General features: G+C 42.1%; 1 protein-coding gene across 1 annotated transcript in view; it reads left to right on the top strand.

The window, feature by feature from the left end:
* The window catches only part of rars1 (arginyl-tRNA synthetase 1), a 33,806-nt gene extending 12,732 nt beyond the window's left edge, over positions 1-21,074 (top strand). Inside the window, exons 11-15 of the mRNA XM_030068873.1 lie at positions 201-310; positions 6,437-6,542; positions 13,930-14,102; positions 16,614-16,861; positions 20,759-21,074. Of these exons, the coding sequence (XP_029924733.1) occupies positions 201-310; positions 6,437-6,542; positions 13,930-14,102; positions 16,614-16,861; positions 20,759-20,868 (747 nt within the window). The 3' untranslated portion in view covers positions 20,869-21,074. The remainder of the gene's footprint in view (positions 1-200; positions 311-6,436; positions 6,543-13,929; positions 14,103-16,613; positions 16,862-20,758) is intronic.
* Positions 21,075-25,842: the final 4,768 nt, after the last annotated feature.

The following is a 25,842-nucleotide window of genomic DNA, read 5'->3' as shown; positions in this document are numbered from 1 at the left end:
GTTGTATTATGTTTTTTTTTGACAACATATCTTCAGTGTGCAGTTTTATTCTAGCAGGGCTGCAGAGACAGAGGTGCTTTTCTGTTGTCAGGAAAACCTGACATGACATTTAAGACACGCCATTGAATTTATTTGTGTGTGTGTGTGTGTGTGTGTGTGTGTGTGTGTGTGTGTCTGTGTGTGTGTGTGTGTATTTTCAGGGCACACACTTCCAGGTGGTGTTTGCCGCGGCTCAGATGATTGGCTGGTACGACCCCCAGGTGACACGGGTGGAACACGCCGGCTTTGGAGTGGTGCTGGGGGAGGACAAGTGAGTTTCACAATGTTTTTAGAAATTCACACACACACACACACACACATACTCTCACTCTGTCAACAAGCAGCACACACAGACATACACATACTCTCTCTATTTGTGAAGCAGTACCTGCCAACCATCACTTAGACATCAATCTTTCAGAGGTGTTTCAGCAGGCAGAGGAAAGCAGAGTGCACACACACACACACACACACACACATCTCGTATCTCTTGTGGCCTGCATTAGCACTACAGTGGTAGAATTCCCCAAACTAAATAGCGACCAAACATGAGTGCATTTATTTTGATGTGGAGCCGTGAAAGTGACAGCGGCGATGAAAGCCTGAGGCCTGGCACCGTTAGCGCCTTGCTTTATTTACGGAGCCGCAGTGTTACGGCCAAGCTTGACCCTTTGATCTCCGAGGGATCAAATGTTATCTAGAGAAATAAAATTTAAAGGAAAACACCATCACAGAAATCCTAAATCATCCTAAACCATCATCAGAGCCCCAGCAAAGACAGACAGAACAGGCTGCCAGGTCACTTTGGTTGTAGACGAGCAATCATTTTCAATATGAAGCTGATTGGCCCACCACAGCGCCACCACCAGGCCAACAGGGCCCTGAGCTACACACTCAGTATCTCAGACACTGCTGGGTTGGGGAACGCTGGGTTTTTACTGATATCCAGTATCCACAATTTGAAAGTGATTGGTCCACCACAGCGCCACCAACAGGCCAAAAAATTGCCAAGCCTCAAGCGCCATTTTCACAGTTGACTTTTGATCAAATTTGTTGTGAAATATAAAAAATAAAGATGTAGTAAACTGAAACATAGCCAAACAGTACTCAATTAAAACATGAAAATAAACAATATTTTTATTTTTTTTTCTTAATAGTGGCACATACAGAGGGTGCAATCAGCTTAACACAAGGCGTCTATGAACTTCCAGCATAATTTCTCTAGAATACAAAAATATTTTAGTACTCAATACTTTAGAGGCAAAAAAATAAGAAAAAAAAAACAAAGATGGATAACAGTGAAGATGACTTCTTCTCGGTTCGGTTTGCATCACAGTTTGGCTTAAAAACATCAAACGGACTCTGAATTCAAGTTCTCTGTTTTTAATCTGAACATAAACCAGCGATTCACCACAAAACCATAAATGGGGCTTTTGCCAGTGTCAGTAAAGGTCGTGCAGCACAGCGACAGAAAGGCTTTGGAAGGTCATTACTGATCAGAAGCACCGTGTGTTCGCTGTGATTTCACATCATGCTAAAAAAAAAAAAAAAATGTTCATCACACATCACATCATTGCAGGCCAGAGCAAAACTGACCCATGAATTTTGGGACATAGCAGCCACTAAAATCACATATTTATTATTTCCTTGCCTTTAGTCGGTTGGGTTTCATTACGTTGTCGGCAGCACAGATACATTGGTGGAAAAAAGTTTTCGGACACCCTTAAAATTTTACACAATCTCAAATATTATCATGAAATATTTGTGGAAAAATCTTTTTTGTGTTTCAAAAGTTGTGGCTGCATTAGACAGATACAAACAAATACAAATTATATTTTTTTTCTTTATTGTTTACAAAAAACGAAGAAAACTAAATAGTTGACAGTTGAATCTTTATCTTCAGGCGTGTTTTAGCCATTTTTGTGTCTGAAGAACTTTCAAATGTGCTGGCTTTATATAGACATGAAGCTTGGCAACAAAAATTGTGTCTTTTAATAAAAAGAACGACCTTCATCACTGGTACCAAAATGACCCACACTCAAAATTTCTTATGTATTTTTATGGAACCAATCAATTTGAAGTTTTTAATGGCTTTTTTTTTAGGATTTGTTTAGTATTTTGGCTGTGACTGTACTAAAAGAAATTGCACTTGAAGACCTAAGAGTGATTTGTTAATGCAATATTTCACAAATGCATGGGGTGTCCGAAAACGTTTTTCCACCACTGTATGTATGACGCTGACTGATGCCTCCTTCACTCCCACTTCTCCTGTTTGAATTAGCTCACTCCTGTTAACACTGTTAGAGACTTTATGTGTCAGATTATTGACTTGGCCTCAGTTCAGCCTGCATCAACATCATCAACATCATCATCATCATCATCATCACCATCATCAGCTAGTTGTGCATCGCTGCTATTGCCTTTGCTGCAGTGCTCCCAGCCTGTAACGTTAACAAATGGACATTGGGGGGGTGGGTGTTAATGTTTCCAGGGAGACCGGGAGTAGGCGATGGCTCGAAACGTTTATTATAAATATATCCAACATGTTGTCTTCATAATCATTTGCCAGCATAAGCAGAGGGCAGCACAGCGTGATGGGAAATGGGGGCATGCTTTTGTGGAGTCAGATGAAATGGCGTTGCGCGCTTTGGCGGAGGATTAAAGAGGCGTACATCGTCCCCCCAAGGAGGTCGCAGTACCTGGAACACCATTACAGCTCTGTCATGTCTTCTTGGTAATCACACATCCAAGGAAGAGCAGAGCTGCGCGGGCAGGACGGCAGCCGCTTAAACGCCTGGAGACGGGAGAGGGAATCATCAAGCAAAAACACGGCACTTTGAAGTTTACTTACCAAAAATGGCCTGTTGGCATCGTTAGCCCTCTGCATGGAAACCGTGGGACATATCTCACTGCAACTTTCTCAGCTCTAAATGATGCTAAAACTGTTCCCCAGTCTGGTATGAACCTGATAACGGGAGGTTGAAGCACTTTGGTGTAACCTAGGCGAGAATTAGTATAGCTATCATTATGTATTTATCCATAAACAACTTTCCTGGGAATACAGGCTTAAGCATTGCAATTCAGAATATCCCAAAGAACTTTTTTCTCCCCAGTCCCAAACAAAATCATCCAGTATTTAGTATCAACTGATACGTTAGAGATAGATTAGAGTAAAACCAAGTGCAGTGACAAGCAGCGTCTTATTAAGCAGCTACTCTGCTTTAAGAAAAATAGTCTCCACCTTTGCTCTTTCCTTCAGTTCTCTTTATTGTGCACATAATCATAATCATAAATAAGTTTTAAAGTAAGCACTTTGCTGTGTTGTGTGAGACTCTGGGATGTTTTTGTTAAAAAACCCCGCACATAGCCGCTGAGCTGCCTTCACTTTGCAATGTGAAACAATTCCACACGGATAGTTCAACAGCGTCTTTGTGTCCTCATCACGTTGTTTACAGGTGCACGTCATGGAAAGTGAGGTTTCGTGGCACTACGTCTTTCTACGGTTGATGTCAACTGGGCAGAGAAATGATATTGATTGGAATTTGATTGGGTGTTTTGTGGCCAATCCCGATCCGTCAGAAATGCCTGGATTGGAGCCCACCACCAGTCTTTGATATCAGCCCAGGACATCTGTATTTAGTGTTTCATATTTGGAAAGTGGAGTCTTCTGCACTGAAACGATGACGGCTGCCTGGTTACTGTTCCCAAATTCATTTCATTTTATTCAAATATTTATATAGACATTTTTTATTTTCCTCAGCTTCCCGATTTCATATATTTTTGCAGTGGTAGTCTGAAAGCATCTCTTTCCTTTGCTTTGTGGTTGCTGGGTGACATCTTGGTGCCAATCGATTACTGCTGTTGGGTTTCTGCACTGCACATGCTCACCTGTCAATCAAACAGTTGGGGCGGGACTTGGATTTTCCTGTTGCTGGACTTGAAGTTTCTTTTCTTTGTTTCTTCACTTCAGCTCAGTTTTCCTTACTGTCCCAGATAGGAAACTTGGTGTGCAGCCAGGAGTACACAACAAATTATAGCACATAATTACATATACACTCCTGATCACCTGGAAACACTAGCATTAAACATGCCGAAACGAATTTTTGAGGTGATTACCAAGAAAGCTTTTTTGCCTTTGCCATCAGGAGGTCATGACAGTGTGGATACCTGACAGAAAATGACACTGAATCCACATTTTTGCCAAGTTTTGGGCTTTTAAAGGCAGCGGTCTTAAACTTTTGATTAGCTGATGAACAGCCTATTTCAGTTTATTGGTTGTTTGCAATACATTGCTTACTCTTTTTTTTTTTTTTTTTGTCTCACTCCCATTTCTTCTTTTTGCAATTTGAAGCTCTACTTAGAACCTTCTTAAGATCCAACAGTGCAAAATGTAAATTCTTGCAATTTCTCAACGGGTCTTAAGATTTTGATCAGAAGTGTATGTAGAAGATGAGCCATAAAACAACACAGCGTAGATATGTATGTGTTAAAAAAATAAATAAAATGTCTCTCAGGGAGGACCAAATTAGCTTGCTCAGCTATGGTGGCCATCATTGATCATGCTAACCGCCCACTTGTTCTGTTTTTTTTCCCGAACAAACCAGAAATGTAATACCATGTGTCAGTGTTTTTTTGTCCTTGAAAGGGACACCAGGTGTGCAACACCATGAATACGTTTTCATGATCTGGATGGTTTTTGCACTCAAATTTTTCCCTTTAATCCCTGTTTTGCTGTCTCAGTCAATACATTTGTGCTTACAGTGGTTTAAAAACACATTCGTCTTTCGCTGCCTGTTATTTATCTTCACTCATTTTAAGTGCTGGTTACTGTGTGGCTGATAGTGCTGCAAATTATATCTGGAGCACCTATCTGTCATGTTGTTGTTTTTTCATAATCACTCGTCCAGAGGAGGAGAGCGCGGAACAGGCGGGTGGTGATATTACAGTTTGGAGAGGGCATAACTAAGTGGAATTAAACGCCCCACAGTAACCTAAGGGGGCGTAAATTGGCCCTGCTATGGCTGCGATACTTGAAACTCCATTAGAAATTTATCATGCTGCTTTCTTAATCGCTCATCCAGACAATAAGAGCTTGCGCAGCCATGAGGGTAGCGGTTGTGTCTGCGAGTGAGCAGGCAAAAAATGTTGTTAAAAGTAGTTGGTTTGCATCCCAGCTGTGTAAGGGGACCCACGTACTGTGTCATTCTTAACGAATTTGCTGCACTGTGCAAAATAGTGCCGTCCAGTGCCAAGTGCCTCAAGGTCTCTTCATGCAAAACTATCTAATAGTTTGGGATCATGATAATTATTCTGGACAGAAACCCCAGCCTCAGTTCCTGCTGAAGTCGGATCACCCAAAAATCTTACTCTTCAAAATCACTGGTTTACATGGTTCCATGACTTATAATGAGCGCAACACTAGAATAAGCTTTAATTATATCTACATATGCAACAGCAGCATAAGCATTAATTATATCTCCCCGTCACAGATGAAAATCTACACTCTGTTACTCTTTTTGCCTAACCTTTAGTGTTATAATTTAGAAAAGGTTGACTCAACACATTTTCTCTTTTTTTTTTTTTTTTTTTTTTTTTTTAGCATCATCCCGCAACAGAATCATTATGTATGAGGGACTTAATGTCTAACGGCCTTTTGTATTAGTTCTAAAAGATCAGGTTCAAGTGCATTTAAAGCCCCTAATCAGTCAAAGGGCTTTATAAACCCACAGTTTATCGAAAGCAGAACAAGCCCCCCACAGAGGAGGGGAAGCCCCCTCCAGGCCGCCCAGGAGTGAATGGATGCTGAATGGGCAATTATCAGCTCTAATTAAATCCAGCCAATTAACTAATGAAATCCAATCAAAACAGAATAAGACAAATTTAACCAGAGATGTGATGGCAAGACGTGGGCCAAGTCGTATTACTACTTTACTAGATATGATGAACTGTGCTTTTTTCCTGAAAACTCTTTTTTTTTTTTTTAGATTATTATATTTTTTTGGCCTTCCTGGTTTATTCCATAGTGATATTGGAAAACGACAGAAAAAGCGAGGGAAAGAGAGGGAATGGCATGCAGCTGGAATTGAAACCAGGGTTGCTACGATAAGGGCTTAGCCTCGATATGTGGTACACACTCTGCCTGTGGGGCACCCAAAACTGTGTTTTTTTTAATGTGACAGTTGTGCTTTAAATGATCCAAAACAGTCATTTCTCCATTCTTTGCATGGTATTTCCTTGCTTGCATACAAGAGCGTGTGCAGTTTTGTGTCAGCAAAGTTACTGCTGTTGGAAACACATTTCAGCTATTTAAATGGTTTTTAAGATTGGACTAGTTCAAATATGGAGCTAAATGTTCAGTGTGTTTTAACCATTTTGCCCTTTGCTTTCCCCTGGGCAGGAAGAAGTTCAAGACACGTTCAGGAGACACGGTGCGACTGATGGACCTGCTGGACGAGGGGCTGAAGAGATCCATGGACAAACTGAAAGAAAAGGACAGAGACAAGGTTAGAAAGTAATGAAACTGTCAGGCAAACTGAAAGAGGAGACTGTTCCTCTCCTTTGGGCAAAGGCAAGTAACAAGCTCTGCGCTGAATGAGAGAGAAATGAGTTTGTAAAGTTTCATAGCATTTATGGATACCTTTTTTTGGTGGTATGAAACCAAAACCCTAACCCTAAGCACCTGTCAGAGATGATTAAATAACATTCATACATATAAAAATGAGCATTTCTTCTATATAATAATCACTCATATAGGATGATGACATACATTGTTGGGTGGTATGTTTTATTGAAGTATATCTAGTATATTTTATTCCTGGAGGCTGCCATGTTTAGGTCATGTGACTCAGCACAACACAATGGGTGAATATAGAAGACCTAATACACCCAGGCACTAGGTGTCAGTGTAGACCTCCAAAAACAGAGTCAAGTGGCTGTTTGAGAGGAAAATTCCTTATTGGACCGTTTGGATTTGGACCTTGAAGACATAAGTAGTTTGTGCTGTCGTAGGGCAGAAACACTGAAATAAGAATGGAGACATGAATAAATGAAAGTAATGAAACAGGATTGCAGCAGGAACACAGAGAAGGATGGAAACAGAGCGAGGGCAAGACCAGACATGCGACATATTCCTGTCCAAGAACCTGAAACAGACCAACAGAAAAAAGTTAGGGGACAGAATACACTGGGGATGCTGCTGAAGCAAGCAGATGGCAGCAGTAGCCTGCAGCATCAGAAAAGCAGTTTTGTGACTGTAAGAGCATCAGTTTGAATTTCCAGTCTGACTGGTAAAATCTCAACTGGGAATCCCACCAAGTAAAGCAATTGAGCCACTAAAAATTGCTTTACCTTCTTTCCTACCGCTTGAAACTAGGCAGCAGCCTTACAGAAGATGCTGCTTTTTTTCTGCTGCCTGTGCCCATCCACTTCACCTTCCCCTCCTCACTGCTTAGGTTTTTGTAAGATATCGGTAGCTGAGTTTTTTGTTGACACAGTGGTTTGTGCTGCATGGTTGCAAGATTTTCTACTTTGTCAGGCTGCATATTCAGTTGTTTTCTGATTTTATAGAAAAGGCTTTGTATTTCTTGTCCAGAGCTTGTTGGAAAGACTTGTCTGGTCACCCGCTCCCACAGCGAGCTCTAGTTTCCCTCACATGAAAATTGGACAGCTTAATGAAACCTATGAACAGGGGAACTACAAAAAAAAATGGTGCTTCTAATTATAAGGGACATTTTTTGCCCCCTCGTTTTTTATTTCACGGGCCTTTTATGAACTTGGAAAGGGCATTTTTGTCCCAAGCCCTCTATAATTCCTGATTCCGACACAAGCTGGACTTTAACAAAGAGAACGCACGCACAGGAATAGTCTCAGTGGTGCATTTATTAGACATCTGAGTGGGAGTTAGTTCATCCTGCTGCCCAAATGTGATCCGCAGTTCCTTTGCCTGCTGTAATTTGTTTGCATGACAAACAGTTACAGCAGGCATGGTGTCATTGTGTTGTTGCACATTCAGGCCATTTATTTCTCTTTTTCCTCTCTTTTCAGTCCTGACGGGCAGTGAGTTTTAAAAAAATAAAGTTGAGTTCTGGTAGCGAATGAATACTGGGTTCTTATTGAAAAGATTGAAATGGGAAAATTGAATATTTGTGCTTTTTTCAGACAAGAAATAATTTAGATGAGGGAAGAGAATGACAAAGGGCTCTAGTTCACTAAGCAACAGGGGCACCTTATATTTTTTTTCACATAATACCTTTTTCACTCCGATTGGTCATTGAAACCTGTCTCACAGCTGGTTGTAACACTGCAGGACTAGAGGTCTTGTCCATATTTGATTTCTCCTCATATAAACTGGTGAAATCTCATAGCAAAATTTGTTGCCCGTTGACTCTTGCTGGAATGCCGTTTTTGCAGAATCTTGCAAATGGATTTAGCTGATAATGAAACACTTTTAGATCAGTGTTTGTCAAATTTCTGCACTGCTGGCCAGCAAGTCAGTCAGTTTGTTAATTCGTCCATATCCCATCTATTTAAAACATATCTTTAACTCTGCTGGGTGGATTGCTGTGAAATTTGGTTAATACACGCTCATACTCATGCTTCCCAGAGGATGAACCATGTTAATTTTGGCGACATGCTTACCTTTCCGCTAGCGCTACCCTCAGGCCAGAATGTACCAATCCTATTTTCCCACTGCATGCAATACCCCAGCATGCACTAAGCCAGCGGGGCAGCAGCCTCGCAGAGCCTGAGCTTGTTAACACCTGATCAGTAGACATGTAATAAGCGAGATAACGCCCAACGAGCGGCTCATTATATCCGCTTCTCATCAGGATCTTGGTTCGCCTTGTCGCATGATGACCATCTCACTCTGCGTGATCCATTACTGAAACCTGCTGCACAGTTCCAAGCCGTAACCTGGATCCCTCACATCGCGTCAAGAATAGTTTGAAATATGCAGCAGCTCAGAGGACGACCGGCTTTGCGCTGTCTCCCCTGAATGCACTCTTTTCATTCTCCTTCTCCCGTGCTCTTTTTTCCTTTGTTCTCTCCTTTCTCTCTCTTTTTTTCACTCTCTCACCCTGACCTTAGTTTTCAGTATTTGGAGGAAGAACAAAACAAGGAACATTTTGCACCTTCTGTCTTCACTCTCCCGGCCACTTTGTTGACTTTCAGTGGCTTCTCTGGTTTTTCACTGCAGTGTCTGTCTCATCAGTTTGTAAGAAGTCTCCATGTCCACTTCGGAAATATAAAGATTTTACTGGCACGCCTCTGAAAAATGGGTTTTAAAAAAGTAGCTGTTCAGCTACAGAAAACAGAAAACACTGAAAACAGATCAAAATTTTCATTTGTCCCGCAAGCTGTTAAGTTTTTCAATAAGCAGTGTGTGTAATTAATTAAGCAGGATGGGCAGCTGGTCTGGGTAGCAGTGTGCCTCCATCCTAGCTGTGGTTCTCTTGTTTCTTTTCTGTAACTCTCCTAACCTGTGCGAGGTGTTGTATGAATGCGTGTATGAGTATTGATTGCCCATTGGTGACTCTTTGATGTGGTCATGAAATACCTTTATGATTATACTGCAAAACAATTTCCCCTCAGGCACAAATAAGTATCTCTCTATCGGATAATACACACCAATCATATCAAAACGACTATTATTACTATTGGTAAAACAAGAGTCTTATCTTGGCTCGGGGCAGTTGTTATCGTTCCTGAACCTCACCTCTTATACTGTGTTCATAAAGTTCTTCAGGCTTCTAATAGTCAATAGACAAACTGAGACATATGGCCTTCTGTTGAAGATATAATTTCTGTTTCTTTTAGTAGTGTCATCTAAGGTCAGATTGTGAGCCAAATTACACCTAAATCAAAGTATTTTTATAGCCAGAACAGGAAATTTAGTTTTTTTTTGGTGGTAAGTAGTATCTGAGGAAAAACAGCTTGGTGTCAGGGTTCGATCAGATCAGTCGATATGGTGTCAGAGTATAATTATGTCGCCTCTGTGTGAGTCTGAGCTTCAGGAGGACAGAACATGCAAGGAGGCTAAGACGCACGGTTTTGCAGAGCAGAAGGTGGGCCAGCAGTGTCTTTTTGTTGCAAATCACTGCAGCGTCAATATCTTGAACCAAGGCAGCCTGTCAAGGATTGGCTCTCACATTAATACCATACGTACCGGTGAGGCTCGCTGCAGGCCGTAGAAGAACGGCTGCAAGAACACAGAAGCAGAGCTAAAAAATTGGCTTCAGGCTGTGCTTAGCTATGAAAGACAAAGGCTGAGTCTGATATGTATGTCAGCGCCGCAAAGTCCCACGGCCATTTGTCCTCAAAGGAAACATTCATCTACACATGAACAAAAAGGAAAAAAAAGGAAGAAATCGGAGTTATGAAACCAAAAAAAGACTCCAAAAGCACATTCAGATCACATGTAAGAAAGACATACCCAGATACTTTATAATTGTCAGATGCTTGCTCATGTTTTTGGTCTGTTTTCTATTTCCATTTTTTGGGGGGCCTTTTTCTGTTTTCTGTCTTAATCCATATTCATGCATCCAGTGATCCTTCAATCCAGACACGTAGTGCGTTCCATCCGTCTGTCTCTGAGGGAAAGTGGGCCACCTAAGAACTGAACAGGCCGTCAAAGCTCTGGATTCAGCGGCAGGGAGGGTGCAGCGGAGACGTTTACATGCAAACTAATAATCCAGTCTTAACCTGATTAAGGCAATACCCCAACTGCAGCAGATGATATGTAAATGTCTCACTTTGATTTATGTTAATCAGAGCAGGCCCATAATTGGTGAAGACATAACCCGGTTAATATACCTAGATTTTGACGCAATCTTTGTTTGACCACATAAAATCCGTAGTTTTACGTCTCCAGTTACTGCAGATCAGGACTGAGACGCTGGATTGGCCTCCGTCCATCCGTCCCACATGATTTCTGATCCTCTGCCTCCTGTTTTGGAAGAAACTTGGGGAATGATGGATTACGACACTGAGGTCCAGCATTTTCAACCCTCAGTATCTCAGACACTGCTGGGTCAGATTTGTTAAGCCTTTGGGGAATGACGTGTTTTTACATTGATGTCCGGTATCCTGAAACTGATTGGCCCACCACAGCGCCACCAACAGGCTCACACACCAAACATCACATAAACCGGTGTTCCCCAACCCAGTCCTCAAGAACCGCCTGTCCTGCAGGTTTTGGTTTCAGTTCTGCTCTTTCACACCTGATCCATTTAAGGGCTTCATGCTGATTGGTTGAAGCAGATCTACCTGAACAGGGCATGCAGGAAGATGCGTGGGCCTTAATTGGGTCACAAAAGAAAAGAAAATTCTACCCAAGGCAGTTTGCACCAATTAGGGTGGATGTCATGGTAACTATTCATGTGTTTTACATTTTAAGTTTTGAATTAAATTTTGTTGTAAAGCAGTATTAGCTAAAAGTCCTCATGCTAGTCTTGGGTGTGCTTGTACTTAGCCCCTCTCTTGGGAAGTGTTGGGAACTCTTGCTGGTGTCTGAGCTTTTATCACCATTACACCTTCTGGTTTCTGTTTTTTTTTAACTTCAGGATTTGATAAATGTGTTTTGTTTTGTTGTGATCTCAGTAATGCCCCACCTCACATATACAAATGTACATGTTAGAAGCTGTCCAATACAACAAAGTTTTGCTAAAGTTGGTCAGCGCACAGCTCCACTGACTTTGTTAAGGTGCAGCTTAGTGGTGGTTCTTTAATATTATCCATCTCCCCATCCAGACTGTTCCAGCTAGTCTGAGGATTCAGTTTTTTAACTCTGTTTACAGACCTCTCTCTCCACCCAAGACTGTTAGTAGCTTTCTTTTCCCCCAAAGCTTTAAGTCAACCTAGTTTTTGTAGAGCCGGGCGATATGGATAAAATCCAAAATCACAATATTTTTGCCTGGATACCTTCATATTGATATTGTGATGCGCTTGTTAGGGATGACTGTCGCTGCTTTCACTGTCATTAATGATATTATGATATTATGACCAAGCAGGAAGAGGCAGCTACAACTACAACAGTCTAGTAAGTTGAGAAAATTGCATCACTTTATTGTGGTAGCATGATATCGATATACTGCCCAGGCCAAATGTTTTGTTTCCACAGCAATATTGTGAATTTTCTGTTAATTTTCTGTATATGAGTCAAACATGCACTCACGTGTATGCACTTTTAGGTGTGTGTGTTTGTATCTAACATGAAAATTGCACTTATTCTAGCAGTAAGTATTACTGAGTTCTCTGTGGAGCTCTTGATGCAGTGTAAACACTGTCAGTGACTTCTAAGTGAACTGCGATGATTTCAGCGTAAGGAAGCTTTTAGGAAACTGGTGCCAAGTCGGTTTCCCTCCAGGCTCCTCTGGGCTGGCACTCCGCTCTCCAGTCTGGGTCAGTGCCCACCTCTACCATCTGCTAACCTCGCCTCATTAAAAGAAACCCCGGCCCTGGCCTCTCGAACCTCCTCATGCTCCGCTGTGCTGTGCGAGGCTTTGTTTTTTCCTCTTGAGTTGTGTTGTACATGGCTCTGCTCTGTTTTGTCCCATTTTTTGTTAATCCTCCTCTGCCTTGGTTTGTTGTCTTCTGGTCTGTGTTGTTGTCCTGTTTCATCCTGTCCCGTTACATTGTCAGCTAAGTCACGTCCTGTCATCTCATGTCCTTCTCAGTTATCTCCTGTCCCAGTAGCTTCTGTTCTGTTGTGGTCTGTCCCATCTTGTCCCATTGTATCTGTTAGTTCCCCTCCCTTGCCATCCCGTTCTGTCCCATGTGCTGTCATGTCCTATCACGTCTAAGGATGGGCAATTTGGACAAAAATGCTATTTCGTATTCACAGAGAAGTACAAATGTTCGACTGAGCAGGACTGAACATGCCAAACTCATGCAAGAACACAAACTCTTGTGGTACTACCAGGAACTGGCAAAGCAAGGGATTTTTTTTGAGAGAAGTTTATAGTTTTATGAACTATTGGATTTTTTTTTTTTGATATATATATAATTTTGTGACTATTTGGGAAAAAGAAAAATCAAAAATGTTGATCCTTCCCAAGTCACGTCCCATCCCGTCGCATCATGTCGTGCCACATCCTGTACAGTCACTTCATGTCCCATCATGTCCTGCCCTGTTCCATGCTGCCCCTTCACATTATGTTGCATCACATCCCATCATGTCCCATGAGGTCCAGTCTGCTCTTGTCCCATCATGTTCCATCAAATCATGCTGTGTCACATTCCCTCACATCCTGTCCTGTCCCGTCCCGTCCTAACAGTATGCCACACCATGTGACATCTTTTGCCCGGGTCTTTTATGTTGTGCTCAGCTGGGCTCTTTTCTTTTCCAATCAAATCTCTATCAGAAAATCTCCATAATCCCCTCCTCGCTGCTCCACTCCCTGTGGTAGGAAACACGGTTCACATGCAGGTTCAGATGGAGGACTCGGTTAACTCAATTAAATCTTAGCCCCAAGTTAGTAAATTAGATTCTTTATTTGGCTTAAAATCAAGTAATTATTTTCACTATGAGGTGCATTGAGTCAGGTGCTCCCTAAGGTAACGACAAGCTGGTGAAAGTTGCAGAGTATGAAAATTGCTATTTAAATGTTTTAATTGGCACTGAAAAATGATGAGGATTTAGGAAAAGAGACTTGAAGCGCTCTTGACGTGTCTCAGATACTGGAAACGCAGGTATTTCAACAGTGTTCTTTATTTGAGGAAGTGCTTCCAGGAAACAAACAAAATAAAGTTGTACAATGGCTGCTCTGCTCGCTTTCTGGCATGGCAGCATCAGAGCTTTGCAGGGATCTTGGCCGTACATTAATGATTGTAAAAAGGGATTATTGTAAAGTGTTTTTTTTTTTTTTTTTTTTTTGTCTTCCCCTTGTGCAGGTCCTGACCCTGGAGGAGCTGACTAAAGCCCAGACCTCGGTGGCGTTCGGCTGCATCAAATACGCTGACCTCTCCCACAACCGCATCAACGACTACGTCTTCTCCTTTGACAAGATGCTGGACGACCGGGGCAACACGGCGGCGTACCTGCTGTACGCTTTCACCCGCATCCGGTGAGGCATCGCTCCAGCATGAAAAACCCACAGAACACTGAGGGCTTTGTCTTCATTTTCAAAGCTGAGATTCCAAAAGGCAAAAAAGTCACATAAGCAAAAGTGAATACAAACATTCGTGTTGAATAGAGCAAATAGCAAGAGGTGAGTGAAATAAAGTAAAATCTGACGGAAGTGAAAACAATCACAATAAGATGTACTTTGACATCTGGTGCAGTACTGAACTTTATAATACATAATACAAGTTTTTTCACTTGTGTCTCGCTGAAATTCCTTTTTCCACATCACTGTAATAGCTGAAAGCAATCAACCACGTCTTGAACTAAATCCCTGCCCCGCTTAAACTGGCTGAAAAAAAGCTAGTGCCAGAATTCAAACATGGAGCTCTTTCACTTACAAAGTCGACAAAGCCCCAGATGACTTCAATCAATCAGTCGGTCAATCAGTCAATCAGACTTTATTTATATAGCGCAATTCATACAATAAAATGCAATGCAAGGCACTTTATGTAGGAGTAAAAAGCAACAAAATACAGAAAAAAGCAGACATGAAAAAAAGTTGAAGCTAAGTGAAATAATTAAAAACTGAAAATAAAATATGGAAAACTGGGAACAAACTGTTTGAATGTTAAATGTTGAAAAGTAGAGATACCATATACGGGACTGCATTTGTAAATTGCCCCCAAACACACACTCTGCAATGCATCATGAAACCTGTGCAGAAGCTACCACAGCGCTGTCCAAGTGAAGTGCAGCAACACGATGCCTGATGGTTTTTCATAGCTGTCATGGCATAACCTTGTAGCATCGGATTTTTAGATATTCAGATCAGACAGATCCAGTGTCAGCATCACTGTCTCAGCTGCCAGACACTGCACTGTAATGGGAATCCGCCAGTGATTACCAAGTCCCTGCGTTTAGGAGAGCTTGATGCTTGATTGCTCACTTTGGAACGCCAAAAGTATCTGGAAAGTTAAATTGAGTTCTTCAGGCCCTCTGTGGCTCCAAACATCCCTTGTCTTCGTCTCTGCTCTGCCTGTGGAGATAGGCACTCGGCTCTCCCTCCTGTATACTTTCATTACTCGTATCAGATGAGCCTCGCAGGCCCTCGCAGGGGCTCAGAGGCAGGGGGTTAGACTGTGGGGGTACCTGCAATCTGCAAGGCCCAATTTCTGAGTGCTCCTTATCCCCTGTATCGGCTGAACTTCTCTGGGCTGCAGGACGCTCCGCTGATCCCCTTCCTCGTCTTCTGCTCCCCTGGAGGTGGTAGGCTCAGGGTGGCAGAGTGCCCAGCCTGGATTGATCTGTTCTTCGAGGGAAGGGAAGGGGGGGAGTCTCGCCTGAGAGGATTCGATGTTCCTGCATTCAGTCAATAGAGCACTCGCTGGTGGCAGCTGCCCGACTGTGGCTGAGAGGGAGAGACGGAGAGAAAACTTTGTTTGAAACCAAAAAGGGCCGAGCCAATTGATGACTGAAGAAGAACACGATTCCAGCCACTTTTTGATCAGCTTTCACCAACCCAAAGTCTTTCTTGGAAAAACCACAATCAGAATTCATTAATTTTCAATTCAATCTCTGTTGATCAGTCGATCAATTACTAATCCCTTGAACATTTCTTTATTTGTGTGATATTTTTTGGTCTTGATGCTGCTTTCTTGCTGAGGTTCTTAATCTCAGTGTGACTACCTGTTGAAATAACGTTGAAATAAGCTGGTTGGCCTGACTAATATCAGCATATTTTTACATTAATATCAGTACCTGTTAGTACAAACTGTGCTATCATATACCCCTTTTCCACCAGGGCTGGTTCGGAGCCGGTGCCTGACTTAGCACCAGTTTTTTGGTTTTCCACCGCCCAAGCAGGGGCCAAACTGGTGCCAAACTGGTTCCAAACTGGTGCTAGGCAAGCACCGACTCTGAGCAGGGGCTAAACAGGAGCCAGAGAAAGAACCGATGATGCGGCCCACCGCGTCATTGGTGGGCGGACTTACAGACTCAAACGGGAGCAGCGATCGCTATAAACGTAAAGCTAAACATACTCACCGTTCGTTCCGACCACGAATACAACGGGTAGCCGGCAATAACTGCGTTTTTCGACTCTGGGTCGCAATGTAGGCTTGTAAAGACACAAGCAGTATTTGCAGCGCTGTGGTGGGTCGTCCATGTTTGTTGTTGTGATTCCAAGCGAGCGTCTCGCACACCCACGTGATCACGTTTTACGATGACGTAATGATGTGGCTCTGACTTGCCTCCGCTAGGCTCTTGGCCGATGGAAAAGCAAACCGGTTCTTTGTTGGCACCAGTTAAGCACTGGCTCTAGCACCAGCGCCGAACTAGCACCAGGTTTTTTTTGGTGGAAAAGGGGCAATATTGTACTGTTCAGTATTAGGCAACAATATGAAACTACTATCTGAAATATTCCGGGTAATTATCTAAGGTTAGGCATTAAATTGTAATAATGCAGTGATAGAATATGTAATCTGTTATCAATGGTGGCTTTGACTCCCCAAAGGTCCATCGCACGCCTGGCCAACATCGATGACGCGACGCTGAGGAAAGCGGCAGAGACGACGGAGGTGCTGCTGGACCACGAGAAGGAGTGGAAGCTGGGGAAGTGCATCCTGCGCTTCCCCGAGATCCTGCAGAAGATCCTGGACGACCTGCTGCTCCACACGCTGTGCGACTACCTGTACGAGCTGGCCACCACCTTCACCGAGTTCTACGACAGCTGCTACTGCGTGGAGAAGGACAGGCAGACAGGTACGGCCTCCCACTCGCTCTTTTCCACCGCCAGGTCTTGCTCTAAGGCCACTTAGCATCACAGTAATGATTTGAAGATGGCCGCGGGCACGGGTGCAGCGGCTCTCGGCCCTCGTGTTGTTTGTGTGCTCGTGTTGTTTGTGTGTGTGTTTTTAGAATGGAGTTATACCAAATGCGCCTGCAGTTGTATTTTGTTGTGTAGGCGTGTGTACAATGACAAGATCTTATCTTATAAAAATATCATGGGTTGCTGATTAATACAGCACCTTAAAGCTTTAAGCAACATTACATGCATTTTTTGGCAGTACAATGGCCCTTTGCAATGTGAGAGTCGTCACTGTAGGTCTCCTTCCACCCAACAGTTGATAGCCAGCCTATTACATCCTTGTTTGAGCTTTCTAAGTATCTGCACCGTCCCGACGATAAGCTCCTCCTGGCAGCTATCAGCTCCATTCAGAGATGCTCTGAAACTGCACATTCTGCAGATAAAGACATCCCCATTTCAGCTCGATCATACAAGTGCCTCATAAATCAGCGATGCAGAGTAAACCAAGTAATCCAACAGGAGACTTAGAGTGAAATATATCCCTCATTTCCATCAAAAAAAAAAATCTGGTGGACTGTTAATTCAACCAGTCCATCAAAACTTAGATTTGCTCTTTTAAACACGTGGTGTCTGCTAGCTCTTTCCTGCTCTACAGGAAGTGATGCGTAGGGCTGGGCGATGTATTGTGATATGGAACTAGATATCATAGATAGATAGATAGATAGATAGATAGATAGATAGATAAATCTTTATTGTCATTGCACAATCATATACAGTATAATAATGCAACAATGCATTAGGGCTCAGTACTTTCGGTGCAGGGGAGAATAAAAAGACAATAAATAGAATCAAATCAAATAAGTATAAAATAAATATAAATATAAAATAAATAAATAAATATAAATAGCGATTCAGGCTGTGCAAAATAATACAAGCTATTGCACATAGCTCACTATATAACTATAGGTCAGGTCAGGTGTTATTGTTGAGTGAATATCATCTGAGATTTCCGATATTGTAATATCACAGTCCGGCATAGGTGTCTTTTCTTGGTTTGAGAGGCTGCATAACAGTAAATAAATGCAATTTTCTAAACTGTTCTAGCTGTTTAATTATTTGCCTCTACCTGCTTGGTCATATCCACATTATGAATGATTGTTTAGAAATATCTCCTGTGTGGACATCTTATGAAAGCACCAACAGACAATATCGATATTGAGGTATTTGGTCAAAGATATCATGATATTTGATGTTTTTTTTTCCATATCGCCCAGCCCAAGTGAAGGGTTTTGCGTTCCTGCTTTGTTTGCAACACGCAGCAGAAGAAGAGCTGGAGAGTTAACATGAGCAGGGATCTAGCCACCATGACTGAACAGACAAAGGGGAACAAGATGAACCAGATTCAAAGCCACAAGCCGCTCGTCGCAGTGCCACGCCCCCTGCATCAATTTCCATCTTTTGCCAAAGCAGATATTGAAAAATAGCGGCAGTGTTAAATGACATGGCATCAGTCAAACACGTGCACATATTCATCAACACGGCAACGTATCATAATGAGGCACAATACTGTGATATGTCCTTTTTTCAGTGCAGCTGATTTCTCTGGCCATCTGGCATGCAGAGAACAAACTGAGCAGCAAAGATTCATCCTCATCTCCGGAACTAGTAATTTCTGTTCTGGGGAGAAAGCAGATAAATATGGTGGCATTTATTTACATTTATCTTTTATTGTATTTGGGACATTCATACACAAAAAAACATCTGTGTCTCTGTCTTATGTAAATCACAGCGACATCTGATTTTCTGCTACCCAGGATTTATTGTGTCTCCAAATTAGGATCTGACAGTCCTTTGCGTCATTTTGTATTTTATTTCGAGTTGATTCGCTGTTTGAATTGTTTCATATAGAAGTGATTAGCGCTCAGGCCGGTTGGTTATTTTATTGTACAGGTTTCCATTTTGCCTCCTCTCCCCAGTGAGTGAAGCTGTTTTATGTTTAATGTGTTTTTGGGATTGCTTCAGAGGCTGAACCAGCTCACCAGCAGGGGTTTATTCTTTGGGATTATGCCTTTGCATTAAAGCTCAGTTTTTTTTTTATGGACTTGCGGATTAACTGTCCAGTATTTTGTGTCTTCTTTTTCCATCTTGACATCCATAACAAAGAGCTCTGGCTCTGCCTCGTGTGCACTGAGTCAGCGGCCTCCAGGCGCACGCTCCTCTTAACTCATTTTGGTGGTTTTCCACGTCACGTTTTGAAAAGTGTGAATCCCTGGAATGCACTCATGTGCAGGATGGACCTTCATCCAGGTTCTTCTGGCCTCATTCAGGACCTGAAGTCAGGAGGCTTTTCCCCATTTCACTCCATGCCTTCAAATCTCATTCAGAACACTTTTGGGGATGACTGGCTGTTGATTTCCTTTTCAATATTGCTAACTATATACAGTGGTCCCTCCTTTATCGCGGGAGTTACGTTCTAAAAATAACCCGCAATAGGCGAAATCCTCAAAGTAGTCAGCTTTATTTTTTTACAATTATTCTAGATGTTTTAAGGCTGTAAAACCCCTCACTACACACTTTATACACTTTTCTCAGACAGGCATTAACATTTTCTCACTGTTCTCTCTTGTTTAAACTCTCAAAGTTCAAACCTTCGTAGAAAAATAAGTCCAGTATTATAGAATGAACGCATTCTGTACTGTACAGGAGACACGGCACGGAGGAGATTGATTGACAATGGTCTACAGTCCCTTAGCCAATCAGGACGCAGAACACAATGCGCGGGCTCTCCCTTAGCCAATCAGGACGCAGAACACAATGCGCTGTTAAAAAAAAAAAAAAAAAAAAAAGCATGCAAAATTGCACTAAAAAAAATCTGTGAAACTGCAAGGCCGCGAAAGGTGAACCGCGTTATAGCGAGGGACCGCTGTAATGTAATTATATTTTTTACATACTTTTCTCTTTACTGTTTCATGACTGCATTAATAGTGTAATTTGGATGTTACTTAATTTTTATTAGGGTTTTATCTATCTGTCTGTCTGTCTGTCTGTGTATCTATCTATCTATCTATCTATCTATCTGTCTATCTATTATTATTATGATAGATTTCTTGGAAAAGGTTTTATTGAGAGAGAGAGAGACAGAGACAGAGAGAGACAGAGAGACAGAGAGACAGAGAGAGACAGAGAGAGACAGAGAGAGAGAGAGAGAGAGAGAGAGAGAGAAAATCTAGTTAGTTCTTAATTGCATACCTTTGAATGCCAGCAATGCTTGTTTGTACTGCAAGTACCTCAAAAGAAAAGTTCTACAGGATCATCTCCAAAGTTGAAGTATTTTCATTTTAAATGATCTGAGCTGAGTCCTGTCTGAGAACTCTCTGAGTCCTCTCTGAGAACTCTCTGCTCCTCTCTCATTAGTTTTACTTGCCATGAGAGCCGCTCTGTCACTGTCCTGTAACACTGTGACACGTCCGCTTATTTGTGTAAATTACAGACTAATTTTGCTGTCTGTCAATTTCAGTCGATGTTCAACGGCCTTCTAATGACCTGTCTGTTTAATTTACCTCCTCCTGCTCATTACCGGCGTGATCTCTATTGGATTTCTCCTCCATGTAGCAATTTTCCACAACGAGCCGGACGGGTCACGGCTGTTTGGTTCGGACACAGATGTTTTTGCTGGACGCCGCCGCCGTGTCATGCTGGCGTCATTAAGTTTGCCCTCTGACCTTTTGTGATTTGCTGTCATCTCTTTCCATCTCATTTCCCTTCTCTCTCTTCTCCTCTCTCTCTCTCTCTCTCTCTCTCTCTCTCTCTCTCTCTCTTCTCCCTCTCTCTCCCTCTCTCTGTGTCCCTAGGTGAAGTGGTAAAGGTCAACATGTGGAGGATGCTGCTGTGCGAGGCCACAGCGGCCATCATGGCCAAAGGCTTCGACATTCTGGGCATCAATCCCGTCCAGAGGATGTGATGTCACAGTGCCCCGCCCTCTCCTCCGCCCCCCCCACATCCACATCCCAGTTCACCTGAATGCCAAACGGAAACGGACGACAAATTGAAGATGACAATAAATAATAAAAATAGAATCTATGAGCCTTTTTTCACTCACTTCACTCACGGGATTTGAAAAGTTGATTTCCAAATCTGTTCAATAAAAGTTATGACCATGAAGCCAAAGGTTATTAGTTCATCCTTGGTGCTGGAGTCATTTTTTATCGAATGGCGAATCATCTCATTTTGGAGGCCGACTCTTCATTGTTGCTGTAAAATGAAGTTAGAGAGTACAGATCACCTGCAGGATTTTGGCACGGAGATTATCCAGCAGGGCCGCTCGCTTCCGAAAACAGCCCTCCTCCTGACCGGGGCTCCAGCTCTCACTGCTTGGAGGAGACTGAAGAGAAGCAGCACAGAGGCCTTTTTTTTTTTTAGAGCACTTAATCCTATCCTGCCACAGATGCAGATGGGTAAACATGCATGCAAACCTGAGTTGGAGTATCTCCTGTGAAAGGGAAAATCCGCTCGTAAACACTTAAAACTTTGCAGGGGACGTGTGTTGCATTTTTGGGCCTATTTTGTTTGGTGTATTTTTCATACTCAACGGTAAATGCTAAATGTTTTTGTCCCTCACAATCAAAGAGCGAGGGCTTCTTTGTAGAGGCATCATTTCACACCAGCATTCAGCAGTCATGCAGGGAGAGATCCATCGTAGGTGGAAAAAGAAGTGCAGCAACAAGAGAGGCTGAGCAAGTAATGCGTCACTTTTTCTTGACTGTAAAAAGCATTCTTGCACTTGTTCTATTTATTGCTCTTTGCCCCTGAAGTTATAATATGTGGCAAGATGATGTGCATACTTTGCACGTTTTTGAAAAAAAAAAAAAAAAAAAAAAAGCAGGAGGATCCTAGAGTGGAAATTTCCTGTGCCAAAAGTCAGTTTAAAAGAGTAAGTGGCTGGTGGATGTTTCATTAGTTAAGTATATACTGTTGATATGTTATATTCCTACACTGCAAAAACGCAAAATCTTACCAAGATTATTTGTCTTATTTCAAGTCAAAAATGTCTTATTTCTAGTCAAAATATCTCATTACACTTAAAATAAGACATGATCACCTCAGAAGTAACTTGTTTTTAGACAATTTTCACTTGTTTCAAGTGAAAATTCACTTGAAACAAGTGAAAATGTCTTATTTTAAGTGTAATGAGATATTTTGACTAGTAGTAAGACATTTTTGACTTGAAATAAGACAAATAATCTTGGTAAGATTTTGAGTTTTTGCAGTGTAAATGCTGTCACTGGAGAGATGTGTGAACAGAGTTGACATTTCCTCATTAGTGAGACACTTTTTAACTTAACTGCCTTAACACATTTCTTTGTTGCTTAGTGACAATTAATTGCTCCAGTGATGCTATGTGTATGCCAAAAATGTCACTGTATGCACTCATAAATGACTATAAGGCCATTATGATATGCAACACTTTGTTTTCCTGATCACACTGTGAGCATCACGAGTGGCAGAGTGCATCTGACAGCAGCTGTCACTTGAAAATGTTTGGGGCAAATGTTGAAAATAAAAGAAACTTCACAGCACCCACCACTTAACCCTCCTGTTATGTTCAAATTTAGGAACATCTTTTATGTTTGGGGTCAGTTTGACCCCAGCAGTTTAAACCTCCACAAAATTATTACAACTAAAATTGTTATCAAAGTTTATGTGTCAGGTACTTTATGTTTCTTTGTTGACAACCTAAATAGTCCTTTAAATAAAACATAACCCCCCACCACACCCACTTATACATCCAGTATTCCAATTACGCGACTATGGAAAAACATGCAAATCACCATAAAATCTTGCTGACTGACCTACAATTGGAAAGAAATATTAATTTTTGGTGTTTTAATGGCTTTATATTATTTCTAAGTACCGATGCATTACAAAGTGTGTACAGGACATTAACAACATATCATCATGTGAATTTCATGTTTACCCTATAGTGCCCATTACATTAGGAAAACTCATTAAATATGAAGCAAAACAAACAAAAAAAAAGATGTTAATCATTTATTTAGAGACATTAAACATTGACTGGGGTCAAACTGACCCCAAACATAATAGGAGGGTTAAGACGATGATGAATCAGGTTTGAAGCAGATGTGGTGCATCAGTGTTCCCAAGGCATTGTGGGATTTCCCACCCTGTTCCCTCAATCATGTTCCCTCAACCTAAAAACGAGAATAATATCCACACCTCTGGTTTATCAACAAAAAATGCAGCCTGGTCCTGCTGGTCCTAGAGGATCTTCATTTTGAACTTTTCTTAAGCCGTACAGTTGAAGAGGTTGCATTCTAGAGGCGAGGCGCTGCTTTAAAAGCTGCTTCACTCCACTGGTTTTATTTCCTGTGCAGTGCTTCGTTTGTGGCTGTGCTTCACTCCGTCCAGCTCCTGCACAGCAGCGTCGGGCCGTGTGACTGTGAGGTGGACGTCTGCCGCTGCTATAATCCCCACCGCAACAGAGGAATGTGAGGGCAGCCATGTCCACATCTCTTCGGGAGCTTTCTCTCCGCCGCTGAGTACCTGGTGAAAGCATCAGCTTCTGACATGGATTTGCAGTGTGTTTCAGTCATCTGGGCCCCGGCTTGCAGGCTGGAGGCTTTCATTTCCCTGACTGGCCGGGAAAAGGAAATAGCAAAGAAAATCAATGGTACCATATTTTCACTTCCACTATCATACTAGTTTAAAAAATGGGACATATGGGAATTTCCTTCGGGATGAATAAAGTGTCTATCTATCTCTCCATCATATAGAGAGCTGAGGTGGAGGTTGTCATTTTCTGCCAATTTGGATGCAGCAGATATTCATGTTTCCTTGCCATTTAAAGGCAGAATGAATAGAATTTTCCTAAAAAAAAGAAAATGATAATTAACACTATAAAGACTCATACAAAATAATGCCTCTCAGCCATCACTTGTGAGCCACTAGCAGTGTGTGTTGGTGTGTGTGTCTGCAGAGACCCTGCCCTCTGGATTTTCTTGTTTTGCTGAGCTCGGGACTCTTCTGGGCATTGGTCCTTTGGCAGTGCGTGTGTAGCTCCCAGCCAATCACAGCTCAGCGCAGTGCCAGATCGATAGCACTGCATCCAATTGGAGGCTTACCACGGAAAAAAGAGAATCTGGGGGTTGGCTTTCACCTGCTGGTGAGCACTGAGGGAGAGGAGGAGGATGAAGAGCAACACGTAGTTGGCCTGTCTTCTGTTGGACAGGTCGGGGCCTTACATTTTTCCTTGGATGGCAAACAGAATGTTTTACATTTTGGGCTGTCATTTCATTCCATTGCTATCCTAGGAAAACAGGAAACAGGAAAACACACTGCTGGCAGTTAGCTAAGCCAGGGAGGCGGGGCCAGCTTTGTATGATGTGTTTATAAACCTCACCTGACAAATCCAACTCCTTCTGCCTTTAAATCCCCATGGAAAATATGAATGGGCTTTTCCAAAATAAAGCCTGTGTTGAACAGTTGAGACATACTGCATTTTGTTTGTTTGAGAAGTTAAAATTCATCCACCAGCGTTATGTCAGAGTTTCCTCACTGCAAAAACTCAAAATCTTACCAAGATTATTTGTCTTATTTCAAGTCAAAAATGTCTTATTTCTAGTCAAAATATCTCATTACACTTAAAATAAGACATGATCACCTCAGAAGTAAATTGTTTTTAGACAATTTTCACTTGTTTCAAGTGAAAATTCACTTGAAACAAGTGAAAATTTGCTTGTTTCATTGGCAAAATTTGCCAGTGGAAAAAGTGAAAATTCACTTGAAATAAGTGAAAATTAGCTAGAAACAAGAAACAAATTTTGCCAATGAAACAAGCAAATTTTCACTTGTTTCAAGTAAATTTTCACTTGAAACAAGAGACAGTTGTCTAAAAACAAGTTACTTCTGAGGTGATCATGTCTTATTTTAAGTGCAATGAGATATTTTGACTAGAAATAAGAAATTTTTGACTTGAAATAAGACAAATAATCTTGGTAAGATTTTGAGTTTTTGCAGTGCTGTTACTGGTTACGACATTCATGATGAGCAGTGAGAGGAATGACGGTGATGTACAGCTCCTAACGTCCACTGAAGACATTGAACTTGGACATCTTGGACGTTTCGTGTCTAACTGGACACCCTGGGTGGCTGGAACCGCAGAAACCCAGATCGGAGTTCATGACAGTGAAGGTAGCAGCTATGATTGTCTTGAGTCTCAAACAACCCCAGATATCTGTTAACCCTTTAAAACCCGCAGGAGAGGCTTGTGGTTGCACTGCAGCCACCAGATAGGAATATGTTTTGCCTGTGGGAATTGCAAAGTTCAGCCTGAACTTGGAGTCCCATTAACAAGAGTAGGGGTCTGGCAGAGTACGCAAAGACCTCCAGGAATGCCCGCCTCCAGCAGCAGCCACAGTTGTGTGTGGCTAAGGTTAGGTTGAGGATGCGGGCGGTGTGTTGGCGGAGGCTTGCAGGTGTCGGTGTGTGCTGCCAGACCTCCATTCTAATTGAAGGCGCTCCATAAGTGCTGCTGTAAATGAATGGGCTCTGGAGGTGTGGCCGTTTGCCCTCGGTCAGTCATCTGCTCTTTGTCAGAATCCTCGGCAATCATCCGCCACCTGTAACACTGGAGCCCATGTTTCAGGATGAAAGTTAATTACAGCCTTCGTCTGCATGGGAAAAACAGCATTTCTGTGTCATGTCTTATGGTTGTTGACTTTCACAAAACAATACTAGACAATGTCCTGACCTCCGGCAGCATTAGCATATTGATGAAACTGGAGTCAGATATACATTGGAGCTAATGATAGAGCTATGCAGAGATGATGTAACAGTGCAGCTTTTATCAAACTTTTTTTTTTTTTTTTTTTTAGCCCTCAGAGCTCTTCATCTCTCATCTTTACTGCACTGCAAAAAG

The sequence above is a fragment of the Myripristis murdjan genome, chromosome 14, assembly GCF_902150065.1.
Source record: "Myripristis murdjan chromosome 14, fMyrMur1.1, whole genome shotgun sequence".
NCBI classification, from domain to species: domain Eukaryota; kingdom Metazoa; phylum Chordata; class Actinopteri; order Holocentriformes; family Holocentridae; genus Myripristis; species Myripristis murdjan.
The sequence above is the reverse complement of the archived record's forward strand: the minus strand, read 5'-3'. Positions and strand labels throughout refer to the sequence as shown.